Genomic DNA, 17,171 nt, shown 5'->3' on the forward strand with positions numbered 1-17,171 from the left:
CGGTAGAACTTAGTAATAAGTTTATAAATTTGTTCTAAAAGAATTACATTTAAGTTTGTATAATTTATTTATTAATAAATGATAAATATGTACACTATCATTATCATTATATATGTAAATAGCTGCAAGTTGCTTGTCGTATTTTTATGTTTTATCAGTCAGTATTTCCAGTGTTGATGTATATTTTATGTCATACATGTCGAGTCCATTTATTATTTCTTAAATAACAAAAAAAAAATTAACTCTTCTGTTTGTTCCGATCTCTTTTTTATGATTAAAAGCCATAAAAAAATAGAAATAAAAAATTGTTCGTAAATCGAAATAATTTTTCTTCAAATTTACACTAATCATCATTATTATTATTACCTATTTCATTACACTTTTATTTAAGTCAATAATAATTATTCTTATTCTTTTTTAATTTGTCTTTGTTCTTTTGAACTAAACACATCCGTGAACAAAATAAATCTAGATATATCGGTAAAAATTAAAAGCGCCTTAGTTGATGAGGTGAAACGGCCCCACCATTTAATTTCCTATTATTGATTTCTAGAAACCTAAAAAGAAATTTGATATTTTTGTATCCAATTGTACGATCTAGTAGCTTTGGGTTGGAATAGGCTATTTTACAATGCGAAAAATAAATTGTGAATTATTGTAATCACTAAATATTATGAGTTTAAAAATGGTTATTTACTAACGAAACTTGAAAATAATACGTAATTAATAATTTATTCAAAAATCAATAAATAATAATGCATTTTTTCAAACGTTTGTCACGTGACACAAAACGCTCCTGATTGGCCGGCCTTATGATGAAGTCACTTTCTTGTAAACCTTGCTTTTCTACTATATGTGTACTACAGATTAAATTACAGCAAAGTGACATCACTGACCCCTTTGCAGAGCCATATTGTCCAAGTAGCGTTTTCGCGCGCTATTTAAATATGGAATTTTTAACATGATATTTTTAGGCAAATATGTACTCGAAATGATAAAATCAATTTTTACTGGGTTCCTTAACCTCTATTAAATAATATAAAATGGATTTTAAAAACCAGTCAAATAGCCTATTAAAATGTCTATTGAAATGCCGGCGGCTGGTGTGTCAAATCGGCAGAAGGGAATGGTCATTATTTACGTATTTAAATTAGGAAACTTATGCTAATTCTAAATTAAAATTTACATAAATTTTCTTAAACACAATGTCCATAATGTGGCATATCTTTAAAAATAGGCCTCGTATATAATTTTTTGTTATATCTTTTATAGTTGGCTAAATAAGCATCATACAATGATATATGTATATGAATGACGATTGAAAAATTAAGGATTCATCATATCATGTACAGCTATTATTATAGTAAATTCAAATTTTCTATAGATATTTGTCTATATTTAAGTTTAGGCCATTTTGTTTATTAACTTGTAATACTTTTAAATGTAATTTTATTAACCACCATTGTTTTTAATTCTTAATAATGGCAACAATTCTTACTTACCTGCCTTAGCTTGTTTATTTTAACATATAATTATTTATTATTTATTAAAAAGCATTGTTTATAACCGTAACTTTATTTATATTTAAAAAAAACATCAACACCGCCATGTTATACAAAATACATAAAACTAGATGACGCACGCATCATCGCACGCGTTTAAGATCTTTAGGTTCATGTATATAAAATGTGTATGTAATTCAGGCTTAAGTTTGCATACTAAATATCATTTTCATAAAACTTAGCCGAGAAAACAACAAACAGAAAGAATAACTTTGAATTTACAATACAGCATCTAGAAGATGTTACTTAACCGTCACAAAAATCTAAAAAAGGGGGAAAGTAAACAAAATTTCAAAAATTAATAAGACCATAACCATCATTGTCATGGATTGTCATGTAACCAGCGGGCCACTTTTACAATTATTATAATAGAATTATAATTTTATTATATATTATAAATTAAATTAAATATATTTTTATATATCAACAATTGTTTGACGATTTAATTAAAGAAACATAATTAGCATATTCACAGATAGTTTTACCTTAGTGTCTGAAATAATGAGACGGTTAAAGCGTTGTTATAACTAGTTGTACGAAGTTCACTCCTTCGTCCGTTGTCTTTCGACAAAAAAAATAAATAAATTTGAAAATAGAATAAAAATGAAACAGTATTTACGGACGCAGTTATTAATTGTTGCATGTGGTGTGTATTTTTTTTTTATTATAATACGTAGGCTAACATCGTTGTTTATTAAGACCTTTTTTTAATTTGTAATTGTCAAAGTTTTTTTTTAATTTAATGTTCGCCAATACCCTATTACATTTATGTATGTGTGTGTGATTGTGATGAAACCTTATACATATAATAATATAATATATCAGTGGTATTTGAAATGAAATTTTAAGCGGGAAGAAATTATTTACAATTAACACAAGCAGTGATTTGTACTTTACAGTTTGGGCAGACTTTTTTAATTATTTGACACGATTTTTTTTTCTTTCCTGTTATAAATACTTTTTCTATATTACTGTTCAGAACTATTTATTTTCACTTTAATTGTACTTCTAAATTTCCGTTAACAGTTTCGTCGACGTTCATAACGCCATGTTTTCGCAAATCCATAGTGCATATCATAGATTAATCAAGCTCTCGACCGTTTATATTGCGTCAATTTGCTGTCACATGTTGTTTCTTTGGCTTTTTCCCTCTTACGTTTGGAATAGAGAATACAACAAAGATAAATTTTCTATTTCTGGTTCTGTAAAGTAAGTACCAGCCTGTACATTTCCCAATGCTGGAATATGGCCTCCTCTTCCATTAAGGAGAGGATTTGGAACATATTCCACCACGTTGTTGCAATGCCGGTTGGTGGAATGCACACGTGGCAGAATTTCAATGAAATTAGACACATGCAGGTTTCCCCACGATATTTTCCTCCACCGCCGAGCATGAGATGGATTATAAAGACAAATTAAGCACATGAAACAGCGGTGCTTGCCTGGGTTTGGGTTACACCAGTTAAAGTCAAATTAGTATTTATTTGTATTGATTTCAGTGAATATAGGTCAGTTTATTGATGGCTACAGTGTTGGATGGTCAGCTCCAATCATACCGAAGCTTCAAGATCCCAATGAAACGCCATTGCCGGCATTGATCACGGATTTGGAGGCGTCCTGGATCGGTTCCCTTTTATACGTTGGCGCCATAGTTGGTACGTTCTTATTTAATAGTTTTATTGCAACAGGTAACACTAAATGTAATAATATTACTAAGTTGAACAAAAAAAAAGTTTTTTTATTTTATTTTATTTTATATAATAAAAATTAAAAAAAAGTTTTAGTTTTTGTATTTTAGTTGTTCTTAATAATATTATCACACGTAGAATAACTAAGTATTATGTTTTTATTTTTCATTTTGTATTACATACATTTAAAAAATACCTTATTTTTAATTGTTCGTCACTAAAGCTAGGCAAACAAATAGTCACATAGTCGGTTCCGTGTATTTGTCGATAATGGTTATACTCTATGTCAAAATAAAATTGATCGTGTATTGTCTGTCTTTTCCATCGCACGTGACGTTGGCGAAATAATCTGTGCCTTTTTCGCATGAATGAAATCCAAACAAAAAACGAAAAATTCTTGTTTCTATGAGTTCCCTGTATTTTTTAAGTTATAAATATTACATGCAGCATTTAATATCGTATCAGTTTCACTTCACCCCATTCGCTTATACTATAAATTCACTTAACACCTAATTATAAATAATAGAAATAATCTATATTGTAAAAACTATTTTTGGACAATAACTTTCTATTATAAAGCTATTAAAAATTGATATCAGAATAACATAACAAAATACATTATAATTAATTTCATTACATGATGTTAAACTCAATATGTTTGATTTCAGGTCCATATATACCCAGTTACCTATCAAATATAATAGGCAGGAAACCTTGCCTGTTTCTCGGCAGTTTTCTCAATCTAACAGCGATAGTTCTCATAATTTTTACAAAGAACGTCGCAATGATCTTCGCGATCAGAATAATAAGCGGTTTAGGTATGGGCATGATAACTGTTAACAATCTTGTATACGTCGGAGAAATAGCGTAAGTGTGAAACATTTTTAACAACCTTAGCGTGTAACCATCATAAATATTACGGGCCGCGGCAGGAATCGTTGATGCCTGTTCGAGTTTTCTTTACTAAGGAAATATTTTGTGAAAAATGGCGACAGCAATTGTTTAAGTCGAAAGCGGATGTATGTTTCGGTAACTTGACAACTTACCGCCATTTGTCGTAACGTCAACAGTAAATTAAAGAATATATATTTTTAGAACCAGAAGTAGGAAGTAGGTTAACCTCTAAAACAAGTATCTTTAATTTAAAATAACAAAAGAAAAACATTTAGTCTACCATACAAATAACCATCAATACTTAATCACATTACACCGTAATAATTATAATTGCAATTCTCAATGTGTCAACTACAAATCTCCCGCCTTTTTTTTTTTAAAGGGAAGTTGTGTGACTTGACGCTGATGTTGCTTGTTTATTTCAACAATATGTATTGGTTACTAGCATCACATAGTTATATTTAATATAGCTCTGTAAAATGTTGATTCAAAAGTAATTGTAAGTGTCTATTCCAATGAAGTATATTAATTTTGACTAATACATCTATGCAGGGCCCTCTTTGACCTATTGGAAGCTCTGGGCTTGAGCCGAGATGACCCAGTGGTTAGAACGCATGCATCTTGACCGATGATTGTGGGTTCAAACTCAGGCAAACACTGAATATTTAATGTCCTTAATTTGTGTTTATAATTCATCTCATACTCAGCGATGAAGGAAACATCGTGAGGACACCTGCGTGTGACTTATTTCAACGAAATTCTGCCACATGTGTATTCACCAAGCGCATTGGAGCAGCGTGCTGGAAAATGCTCTAAAGCTCCAAAGCTCTTCAAAGGTAGAGGAGCCTTAGCCCAGCCGTGGGAAATTTACGGGCTAATGATAATGTTGATGATATAGCTCTGGGCATATTAGGATAATAGGACCCTATGGATGTGACAGAACATAATTTTGTTTAAATAGATAAAGAAAGTAGATAAACAAGGTCATAGATTTATTTTTACTAACAATCACATATTCATGTTATACTTGTTATTAGATCTGGGATATCGATAGCGGGATCATCTTACCCAAAGTTCCCAATGGGGAAGAGGGAACTAAATCTATGTTAAAAATAATAATTATTATTATCTATTTATTTATTTATAATGCCACGCTGTATGCATATTATTACAGGATTACGTCCCAATTCGATATTACCGCACTTAAAAAAAAATTAAAATATCTATCCATGTTATAATATAATACTGGATTGTATATGATATATTCCAAGCAGCAATTATTGTGAGGTCACTCAGGCTGCAACAAAACAAATCCTCTCTGTCTGCTATCACGTTGAGAGTACGTAACGTGCGCGTCAGTGGTGCTTCCTTGAGCAACTTGGTTCGCCCGGTGGGCACCGCTAGCAACGACGGTCGATGTCTCCGCCACACATATCTATCTGGGGCGCACAGACTCAACTGTATTTAAATTGTATTCTAAACGGAACACACAAAAGGACATTGACCTTTAAATTACATTAATATTAAGTAGTAATGTATCTATTTCGATAACATATGCTTTGTACTCACAAAGTACTTACGACGTTTCGACATGGTACAATTTGTTACAGATCCACGAATATCCGTGGGATACTCCTCACTTCCACATCGATTATCGGTATCTTGGGCACCTTAGCTGCGTATACCGTTGGTTCATTAGTATCCTACACGTCTACGGGATACTTTGCTCTTTTGATAAACATTATCCATATAATTGGTATAATTTTTATACCAGAATCGCCCGTGTATTACGCTATAAAAGGTAAGTTCAATACAGATAAAATATAAAATTCTATATGTTCTTTATTTAAATTTTGATTTTTTTTTAACTTAATGCTTGTTCGAGGTGTATAACCCATGGCTCTAAATTCACATGAAACTAAATAGGTTTAATCAGTTTAAAAAAAATGCGTATAAATATTTATATATTTTAATTGATCAGGTATTTTTGGCATTTTATCTGCTTGTTAGTTTTAAGTTGACTGTTTTTGGACTTAATTATTTGACAAATACTATATATATAATAAAATTAGAGTATTAAAATAACAGTCTTTTACTAAATGCATATGTCTCTATACACGGTACATATAATATAGGTACCAAAATAACATTTTTTTTGTTTCTGTTTCTTCCGGCTAATCTCTGGATTGAGTGGATCGATTTTGACGGGACTTTCACTGGCACCTGCCAGTGGAAGTCCCGTCATGTCAGCTGATGTAATTTGGAGTAACTTAGGCTATTATTTTAGAATAATAATAAAGTCACTCTCCATTGTCCAAATCAGTATGTACTGGTACTGGTCAGTACCAGTAGCAGTACACTGGGCACACGAAATTACGGGCACAGCTAGTGATATAATATTTTTATTATATATTACAAACTGTGCCCGCGACCTTGTACATATTTTAATTTAACAAAAAGCATTATTATTGTAGCCTAAGTTACTCCTTATTATATCAGTTATCTGCCAGTGAAAGTCCCGTCAAAATCGGTCCAGCCGTTCCATAGATTAGTCGGAACAAACAGACAGACAAAAATTGTAAAAAAAAGTTATACATACACATGCATTGAGTAAAAAAGGGTTTTTTTAATATTATAAACAGACACTCCAATTTTATTATACATATGTATATGTATAGATTTAACGACTTTCGTGGTCGATTAGTTTGTACGCCGGATTTCATGGGCACTCCACTCCGAGGTCCCGGGTTCGATTCCCGGCCGAGTCGATGTAGAAAGAGTTCATTAGTTTTCTATGTTGTCTTGGGTCTGAGAGTTTGTGGTACCGTCGTTACTTCTGATTTTCCATAACACAAGTGCTTCAGCTACTTACATTGGGATCAGAGTAATGTATGTGATGTTGTCTCATATTTATATCAAGTACGCTTGCGAAGCCGCGTCGGGTCGCTAGCATGAAAGACATATTTTTTTTTCAAACAAACAAGCCTAACTTTCAATGTGTATTAATTATATTATGTCAAAGCTTGAAAAATGATTTACATACATATGGTGCTATTCTACGGTACTTCTGAGTACTGATTTTCCACAACACAAGCTTTAGGTACTTACATTGGGATCAGAGTAATGTATGTGATGTTGTCCAAAATTTATGTCGTAGTTTTTATATGTTTCCTCATATTTTCAGCGAAACAGATAGAAACGAAGAATACTTTAAGATACTTAGGCCGTGTCGATGATTTGGAGAACGTCTTCGAGTGTGTAAAGGGGACGAGTCCAGATGAAGGTCACAGCTGGAAGGCCTGGATGAATATATTCACAGTCAAAGCGAATAGAAAGTCACTTTTCATAACGCTGAGTTTGTGTACGTTGCAGCAAACAAGCGGTGTAGCAGCGGTTTTATTTTTTGCTACAAATATTTTTAAAATCGCTGGATCGTCCATAAGGTACGTTTTTTTATTGATTCGTATGTACATAGTAGTTTTATATTAACTTAAGTTGATTTTTAGTAATATATATTTAGTCAATAATAAAGATTGTTGGTCTACCTTGCACGGTTAGTTTGACTTCCAAGATTTGACGCCCGGGTCTAATCAAAAAGAGTGAAATTTTGTGCTAGGTGCCAAACGAGCAGGAGACTCACCTGATTGAAAGTGACTACCATCGCCCATAGATATCTATAACATCGGGGGGCTAGCAGGTGCGTTGCCGGCCTTTAAGGAAGGAGTGCGCTCTTTTCTTGAAGGTTCAAATTTCTTGTTTAGGCGTTATTAAAAATTTGAATGTTGGTATATTAAGTCCCTGAAAGGAAAAGGAACAGACCTGTGTTTTTATGTGTGTGTGTGTGTGTGTGTACACACTCTTAATTTTCATATCTCCAGCGTTGGTAAAAATCCTAGAGGAGGATAATAATATGCATGCATAATTATGCAGAATATGATTACATACATCATAGCGTTGATGATTATTGACGTCATGATATCTGTCTCTCTCTTTATTTTATGGTTTAGTTTGGCGGACGAGCACATGGGCTACCGATGGTAAATGGTCACCATCACCCATAGACAATGACGCTGTAAGAAATATTAACTATTCCTTAAATCGTCAATGCGCCACTAACCTTGGGCACTAAGATATTATGTGTGTTGTGCCTGTAGTTACACTGGCTCACTCACCCTTCAAACCGGAACACAACAAGACTGAGTACAATTGTTTGGCGGTAGAATAACTGATGAGTGGGTGGTACCTACCCAGACGGGCTTGCACAGAGCCCTACCACCAAGGAAATGACCTCTTCTGAGACGTCTGTCTCTTTCCTGCAAATAATAAAAGCTACCCAAAAAACGTTTGTAATTTTCAGACCAGATATAGCAACCATCATAATCGGTGCAACAAGATTACTGGCCAGTCTCGTAGCGCCGTTTGTAGTCGAGAGAGCGGGACGGAGGATATTGCTGCTTGTTTCCACTGCATTTTGTGCAATCAGCTTAGTAAGTTATTATGTTTAATAGTTTATAAAGTTCAAGGTCGATGAAATGCAGAGGCGGCAAGAGGCGGCAAGAGGCGTAGGCGAGGCGCGCCGCCTACGATATCTCGCGATTAAAAGGCTCGCGCGTGTAAAGCCTCCGATGAAATTACTGGTTTCGGATACGATCATATCCGTCTCGGATAATTGAAAATTTTAATAAAATGTCTTTGTGAGTGAGAATTAATATTCTTGGTGAAATACTTTGATTACTTTTATATCGATATTTCAAAGCAGAAACACGTTTAATTAATCTTTCGAAGTTGTAGTTTTCAGAACTGTTGAATTATTATTATACTAGTAGTCGCCCGCGGCTTCGCTCACGCTGTAGGGTACCGATTTTTTTATGGTATAGGTTGGCGGACGAGCATATAGGCCACTTGGTAAGTGGTCACCATCTCCCATAGACAATGACGCTGTAAGAAATATTAACTATTCCTTACATCGTCAATGTGCCACAAACCTTGGAAACTAAGATGTTATGTCCCTTGTGCCTGTAGTTACACTGGCTCACTCACCCATCAAATGTATTAGGCTAAAAAAGTAACATATGTCATAACTTGGAGTTCATGTTAGTTTCATAACAAGTTTCACGAAATTGGGTTCAGCTGTTTGGGTGAAAGAGCCACAGACAGACAGAGTTACTTTCACATTTATAATATTATTATAGATTAACAAGATTTTAATTAGTATAATTAACATGGATTCCAATTTGACTATAAGTTTGACTAGAATACTTAAAATGAACGCGTCATTTGTGTTTTTTTTTTAATACTTGACAGACGAAAGCCAGAGCCAGTTCGGTGTTCGTTTTCCAGTAAAATAATGGCTTTTGTGTAGCTGTACTTCAATTCCAGTTTGTATTTTTGCTTTTCAATTCTTGTGAATTTTATTTTGCACCATATTCATATTTCAAGAAGTCGCTGCGTAATATTAGATAAAAACTAAAGAATGATAAAATATTCCAAATTCAAATTTATTAAAATGCATCACACTATACTTACTCCTATTTATTAAAAAAAACAAAAAATTATTAGTAATCTTTTAAAATGGCTTCCGAGGATCATTCGTGTTTTTTATTCCAAATTCAAAGTTATTATGATGCATCACACTATACTGCTATTTATTTAAAAAAAATTACTAATCTGTTAAAATTACTTCCGAGGAGCGTTCGGGGTTCTTTTCCAAATTCAAATTCATTAAAATGCATCAAACTGTGCCGCTATTTTTTTTTAAATACCAATCTGTTGAAACTGCTTCCAAGGAGCGTTCGTGTTTTTTTTCCAAATTCAAATTCATTAAGATGTATCACTTTAAACAGCTATTTTATTCAAAAAAAAAAATTCTAATCTGTTAAAATTACTTCCAACGATCGTTCGTGTTTTTTTTTAATTCATTCGTCCTGTAAAAGAACGGAGAAAAGGCACAGAACGCATATACACATATTTGTATATTTGAAACATTGTAATAGGTTATCGAAATATTTTTAATAAAATAAGGCAATAAGCATACAATTAAAGTAATAAAAACATTAATGTTTTCTTAGTTAAGTAAGATATATCTTTAATAAAACAATACATCTTTATATATAATACAACATAGTTACACTTACATTGACAGGAATGGTTAACCATACCGGCCGTTACCATTACCAACCAACCGTTGTTTCCTATAGCGTTATTGTCTACGTGCGGTGGTGACCAATTACCATCAGGTGGTCCATTTGTCCGTTATTTCGCCTTTAGTTTTATTTCCAAAATTCCGATAACATTTTCCTCTACGTTCAAAACGCCATATTATCGCAAATCCATAGTGAATATCATAGATTAATCAAACTCAACCAATGGTATCGCGTCATTATGCTGTTTATTTGGGTTTTTTCCCTGTTATGCTTGGAATATAATATACACAGGTTCATTCGTTCTAACCATACTACTAATTGGTCTAGCCAATAGAGATTTTGTTGCCTTTATTTTTCTTTAAGATCGTTGTAACATAGTATCCAGCTGTTCCGTTTAACGTTATTTAAATTTTAGTAATATTTCTTTTATGAATAATAAATATGTAACCCTATCTCTGTTCGATTGCTTTGCCGAATTTTATTCGAATTCATTCGTTCCCACCAGACGTTCAATCGTGAATGAATGGACACGTACTATTTTTACATTTACAACCTAATTGAGAAGTCAAACACTTTTTTAAGAAATTTGTATTCATATAAAAACTATATATATTTCAAATATATTCTAAACATAATAAATTTATGATTAAAACAACGCTATATTAATAATTGAGCTGAGATGGCCCAGTGGTTAGAACGCGTGCATCTTAACCGATGATTACGGGTTCAAACCCAGGCAATCACCACTATATATATGTGCTTAATTTGTGTTTATAATTCATCTTGTGCTCGGCGTTGAAGGAAAACATCGTGAGGAAACCTGCATGTGTCTAATTTCATCGAAATTCTGACATATGTGCATTCCACCAACCCGCATTGGAACAGCATTGGAAGATGTTCCAAAAACCTTCTCCACAAAGGGAGAGGAGGCCTTTAGCCCAGCGGTGGGAATTTACAGGCTGTTTGTAACTTGTTAAATAACACGTATTTGCTAATTTAACTACTATTAGTTCAAAACGTCATATGTGCAAGTTACATACATGACATAACATATCTTCATATGATAATAAATGAGCAGTACTTGTACATATATTTGTTTATTGAAACGCTTGGACATTGAAATTCTATTGGTAACTGGAAAAGTCTTCATTAAAAGTGTATCACCTCATTTTATTGCCTCCGCGTGGCACGAGAGCTAGTTCATTTTTGTCCAAGGATAAAAGAATTTAATGGGGGCAATGCTCCTTTCATTCTTGCTACCATTTTAGGTGTTTATAAGTCGTTCAGTAACTATAGTCCATTCCAATGACAAAAGGAAACATTCAAAACATACCGTATTTTTCAATAACACAAGTGTTTTGTTGAGAATTCCACTATAAGATTAACTACAAACAGTTCTTGATTAATATATCTTCATTTGTAATACAACAATATTTCACTAAACTACATAGATCCACTTTAATTTCACTTCCAAAGTAACGAAAACAGTTTTGTCGACATTCAAGACGCCATTTCTCGATGACGAACATATATAATAGAGGCCTCAACTAGGCATGTTCGCTAAACGAATGAACGAATGAATTTATACACATAAAAAATATATTATTTTAGTTTTAAAATTCATTATAGATATATTTTTTAAATATATTTATTTAATTGGTTGTAATATATAATATGAATTATTTATTAGAAACGTAAAAAGTTACCTAACGATAGATAAAAAGTTATTTTTATACAGTAAGGTTTTTACATAAAAATAATATTTTTACCAAAAATGTTAAAAGAATTATTTTACTTAAAAATAATCTCTTATCTCGAAATGTAGATCAGTTTTGTGCATAGCAATTTTATAGTTTTGAAAATAATACAATGTTAAGAAAGACATTCGTCTCTCATCTTTCGTATCATGTGCACGGATGCATATTCGGAATTCTCTGAAGTTTTTTATTACGACCTGACTTTGTTTAAACGGAAAATTACCTTTAAAATCAAAAAAATATATATCGTTCTTTAGCATTAATTACCCATTCATTCAATTATTTTCACCTCACTAGTCGAACGCAAATGACATATCAATTCAAGGTCAAAGTTGTTTATTTACCTTTTCTCCTCTTCCCATTGAAATAGACTATACATTATTAAGGCCTAAATGTTAATTATTCTTATGTACATATAAATATTCAAAACTAAATTATCAAACTATACAACTCATAAAATCATCAATGTTTAAGATGCCTTCGAAATAAATATTTTAATCAAGTATTCAAACTAACATATAGAAATTTCAAATCTATGGCTTGCTTCGTTAACTAGTTCCGGAAAGGACCACACAATTTGACCACAGAGAGTCAAGTTAGAATTTTTTTAAAAAATGTACCATATTCGGCATATTAGTCGCTATGGCATTGTTGATACACAAAAATATTTGGGTGCCACACTATGTCACTTAAAGAAACCTTATGAATCGTGTACTCATTTATGACATGATAAAATCGAACCGTTTTAGAAAAGATTGATCACTGCTGCTCTTAACTGGATCACTTACCACAATTACTAGCGAAGTAAATGATCAAAGTACATACAATCAGGCTCCACAGACTAGCGAAACTAGAGTTAGATCACGATGATGGTGTGTGTGTTGTGGGATTGGAAGGTCCACTCTCGAAATTTTTGACGACCTCCGTGGTCGTAGTATGTACACCGGTTTTCATGGGTACGTCATTCCAAGGTTCGATTTCCGGCCGAGTCGATGTAGAAAAAGTTCAAAGTAATTTTGCTATGTTGTTTTGGGCCTGGGTGTTTGTGGTACGGTCGCTATTACTTTTTTTTCATAACACAAGTGCTTTAGCTACTTACATCGGGATCAGAGTGATGTATGTGATGTTGTGCAGTAAAAAAGAAAAGAAATTGATAAACGGAAAGAGTGTGATACAGATACATACATCTTTGGCCAATCAGCAAATATTGACAATTTGCTTGGGAACTGTTATTACATCTACCATATAGACCAGATCTTGCACTCTCAAATTTTCACCTATTTTGATATTTTCAGAATCCTATAGGGAGGTTAACATCAAGAGAGGACTATTAAACGTACTTATCGCAAAATTTTTGATCATAAGTCCCAAAATTGCTACAGTCATTATGGCATTATGTTGCCTTCATAGCAGCATAAAGCTATCGAAAGAAATGGCACATATATATTAAAGTCAAAAGGAAATAAACAAGGATAAAAAATATCTTGAATTTCCATATAAAGTACGAAACGACTTTTCCCCTACGCAATGTTTCGTAAAAAATTGCACGATATTTCATTACACTTACAACATTTTGGGCAGTGTTGCTACATGCTAAATAGGCTACTTACCTGGTTTTTACAATCCATTTTATATTATTTAGCCAAGATTAAGGAACCCAGTTAAAGTTGTTTTTCTATATCTAGTGCATATTTGCCGAAAAATATCATATTAAAAAATCCATATTATAAATAGCGCGCGAAAAGTACTTGGATAATATGACGCTACAATGGGGTTAGTGACGTCACCTGCGGTACATGAAATCCACAAACAGTAGGCAAAGGAGGTTAACGGGCAATTGACGTCATAATAAATCCGACCAATCAAGAGCGTTTTGTGTCACGTGACAAACGTTTAAAAAAATGCAGTGTTATTTGTGAATTTTAGATTGAATTAATTATTACTTTCAACTTTCGTAATAAATAACCATTTTTAAACTCGTAATATATACTGATTATAATAATTGTAACTTTATTTTTCTCATTGTTAAATAGCTTATTATATTTTGGTAATTAAAACTCATCAACAGACGATCAGTGTACTGAAAATTTCCATGTAATCTTATAACAGATTGCCTTAAAATAAAATATGAGCAAAAAATTAATTGGAAATTCACTGTAAAGCCACATTTACGTTAAAAGCGTGAAATCCACTGAACTGCATTTTCATATAGAAAACAAGAGGATTTTATGGTTAAATATAAAATAATTCTTTATTTTCTAGTGTGTAATGGTATGTTTAATATTATTTGTACGTTTTTATGGATTAAAACGTGTTATAGTTTTGATCGGAATTTCTCATGTAATTTTATGAATAAAACATGTTTGAATTTCAATATACAATCTAAAAAATATATTTTGATAACCAAAAAATGTAACGCATAACTACGTACATATGCATATAAAGCATAAGCCAGTGCTTATAAGTCTTTAAATGTCCCACAACTGGGCTACGGCCTTCTCTCCATTTAAAGAAGTTTGAAACTCATTTCACCAGGCTATTTTAACGCGGTGGATATTAAAAATTAACAGAATTTAATAAAAATTGACACATGTAGGTTTCCTCATGATGTTTCCTTGATAGTCGAGCACGAGACGATCAATAAATACAAATGAAGAAGATGAAAATTCAGTGATGCGTCCTGAGTCTAAGCTCACATTTATTATTTAAGATATTGTATTCACGTCCCAACCATCACGACCCAAAATACTACTTATATGGAGCTCGTCTAGGTAGACTATGGTGGTACCTATGATGGTAAGACAGTAATACTTTTTACTGTAGTGTTTTTGAAATCATACACAAAATTAATGACTATGCTATTGAAGAGTTTATTCTGGGTACAAAATAATGCTTTGTCATCGGAACTGAACGTGTAAAATTTAAGCTTTATATTTTAGCTTGCAAAATTTGTCTTTAACAAATATTTCAAGTTAAGGAACAACTTGTAAAATAATAATATCTACATTTTTTTTATCGGTATATGGACGAGGGTTGCATCTGTACTTACACTGGCTCATTCATGTGTTGTTGATAGAATGCGTTATAAGTTAATGACCACTATTCAAATTTTCTTGCACCGACTGACTAATAACTTGAAACTTTTGTAGCCCCAAAACAAATGTCATAAGTTGGTGAAAATTATCAAAAATCGTAAAAGTAGTAAAGTTAAGTACAGTAACAGCCTGTACATTTCCTATTGCTGAGATAAGGCCTCCTCTTCCATTAAGGAGAGGGTTTGGGACATATTCCACCATGCTGTTCCAATGCGGGTTGGTGGAATGCACATGTGGCAGAATTTCAATGAAATTAGACACATGCAGGTTTCCTCACGATGTTTTCCTTTACAGCCGAGCACGAGATGATGAATTATAAACACAAATTAAGCACATATAGTGGTGCTTGCCTCCGTTTGAACCTGCAATCATCGCTTAAGATGCAAGCATTCTAACCACTGGGCCATCTCAGCTCGTACGAAGAACGATTTAATAAAACTAATTCTATTGCTTTTCAAGCAGTACCAGTTTATTTATGATCTTCATTTTTTCAGTCAATTCTTGGCACCTACTTTCATCTCTCGCGGATACAAAGCGCTGTGATTGCTGACATCGGCTGGCTGCCGTTACTGGCACTTATTATGTATTTCTTTTCCTACGAAATAGGTGAGGTTTTATGGCGATAAAAGATATTTTGTGTACGATGTATACTTATACTAAAGTTTTTTAGTGCTTTTATTTTTCAAATATTCGAATTTTTGCTTACCTTTGAGCAATATTGGAATTTTTTTTTTTAATATTTTTATTTTTTTGGTGTAGGTTGGGTTAGGTTAGGTGAGCATATGGGTCACCTAGTGTTAAGGTTTTTTTGTTAAGTCACCATCTATAGACAATGGCGCTGTAAGAATTTTAGCCATTCCTTTCATCGCCAATGTGCTGCTAATCTTGGGAACTAAGATGTTATGTCTCTTGTGCCTGTAGTTACACTAGATCACTCACTATTTAAACTGGAATAATACTGAGTACTGTTGTTTGGCGGAATATCTGATGAGTGGGTGGTACCTACCCAAACGGGCTTGTACAAAACACTACTACCAAGTTAATATTATTAGTTTAAATAACTTATAAATATTTAGATATATAATGATGATGAAAGAAAGGCCATTATTCCAACACGATGCTCCAATGCGGTTTTGTGTACGCGTAACATCTTTTAATTCGACACAAGCAGGTTTTCTCTCAAGATTTTCTTTCAACCTCGAGATAGATATGAATTATAAACACAAATTAAGCACATGTAAACTCAGTTGCGCTTAGTCATTATTATATGAAGATTAGCGCAAATATAGCTGCTAGGCTATCTTGGTAATTTTGTTATTTAATTCATGGAAAAGTGTAATATCTAAAAAAAACCAGCGAAGAATATACATTCCAAAGATGTGGTGATCGATTTGTAATGATAATTTGAAAATGGAAGCTTTTCCAAAAGTGATTAAAAAGGTTTAATAAAAAGGCTTAATATCTTTTTTTTTTCAGGTTTCGGAACAATGCCAAGTGCATTAGTGGGAGAAATGTTTAGTGGTAATGCTCGCAGTACCGGTTCAGCGGTTTCCATGACGACCGCTTGGCTGATAGGTTTCGGTATAGCAACTGGTTTCGGTAGCATGGTCAAAGTTTTAGGTGGAGATGTTACCTTCTGGATTTTTTCTGGATCATGCATCGTTGCGTTTTTGTTTACGTATAAATTCGTGCCAGAAACAAAAGGTCAAACTTTGAACGAGATACAGAAATTGTTAGGCAGGTCAAACTCATTATGAGTTGTGAGTAATTGTGTATATGTTATTATATATTAATGTTTGTTGAAATAAGACAATGTCTATTGTTTACGGATATTCATCCCATTAAAGTTTATAAGTATTAGAGTAAGAAAGACATAAATAAAAGTATAAAATGACTTAAATATTTTTTATTTTATTTTATACCCAATCTTATTTATTAATTAAACATTATTGTTGTAGCCTATGTCATTTCTTATTACATCAACTATCTGCCAGTGAAACTCCTGTCAAAATCGGTCCAACATTTACAGAGA

The 17,171-nt window shown here is 32.7% G+C and overlaps 1 protein-coding gene across 1 annotated transcript; it reads left to right on the plus strand.

The window, feature by feature from the left end:
• Window positions 1–1,078: 1,078 nt before the first annotated feature.
• On the plus strand, window positions 1,079–16,899 carry LOC124539637 (facilitated trehalose transporter Tret1-like). The gene is made up of 8 exons (XM_047116936.1): window positions 1,079–1,103; window positions 3,062–3,217; window positions 3,919–4,068; window positions 5,919–5,945; window positions 7,329–7,587; window positions 8,502–8,631; window positions 15,634–15,745; window positions 16,616–16,899. The coding sequence occupies exons 1-8, from the start codon at window positions 1,079–1,081 to the stop codon at window positions 16,894–16,896; spliced, it is 1,140 nt and encodes a 379-aa protein (XP_046972892.1). The 3' UTR covers window positions 16,897–16,899.
• The last annotated feature ends 272 nt before the right edge of the window (window positions 16,900–17,171 follow it).

This window comes from Vanessa cardui, chromosome 23, assembly GCF_905220365.1.
Source record: "Vanessa cardui chromosome 23, ilVanCard2.1, whole genome shotgun sequence".
In the NCBI taxonomy this organism is placed as follows: domain Eukaryota; kingdom Metazoa; phylum Arthropoda; class Insecta; order Lepidoptera; family Nymphalidae; genus Vanessa; species Vanessa cardui.

Excerpts from the sequence above, each read along its gene's own strand:
- LOC124539637 (XM_047116936.1), top strand. The coding sequence starts at position 1,079 with ATGTCTATTGAAATGCCGGCGGCTG. Across the intron at positions 4,069-5,918 it reads CAGAATAATAAGCGGTTTAG|AATCGCCCGTGTATTACGCT; the intron begins GTATGGGCATGA and ends TTTTTATACCAG. Across the intron at positions 8,632-15,633 it reads CATTTTGTGCAATCAGCTTA|TCAATTCTTGGCACCTACTT; the intron begins GTAAGTTATTAT and ends TCATTTTTTCAG.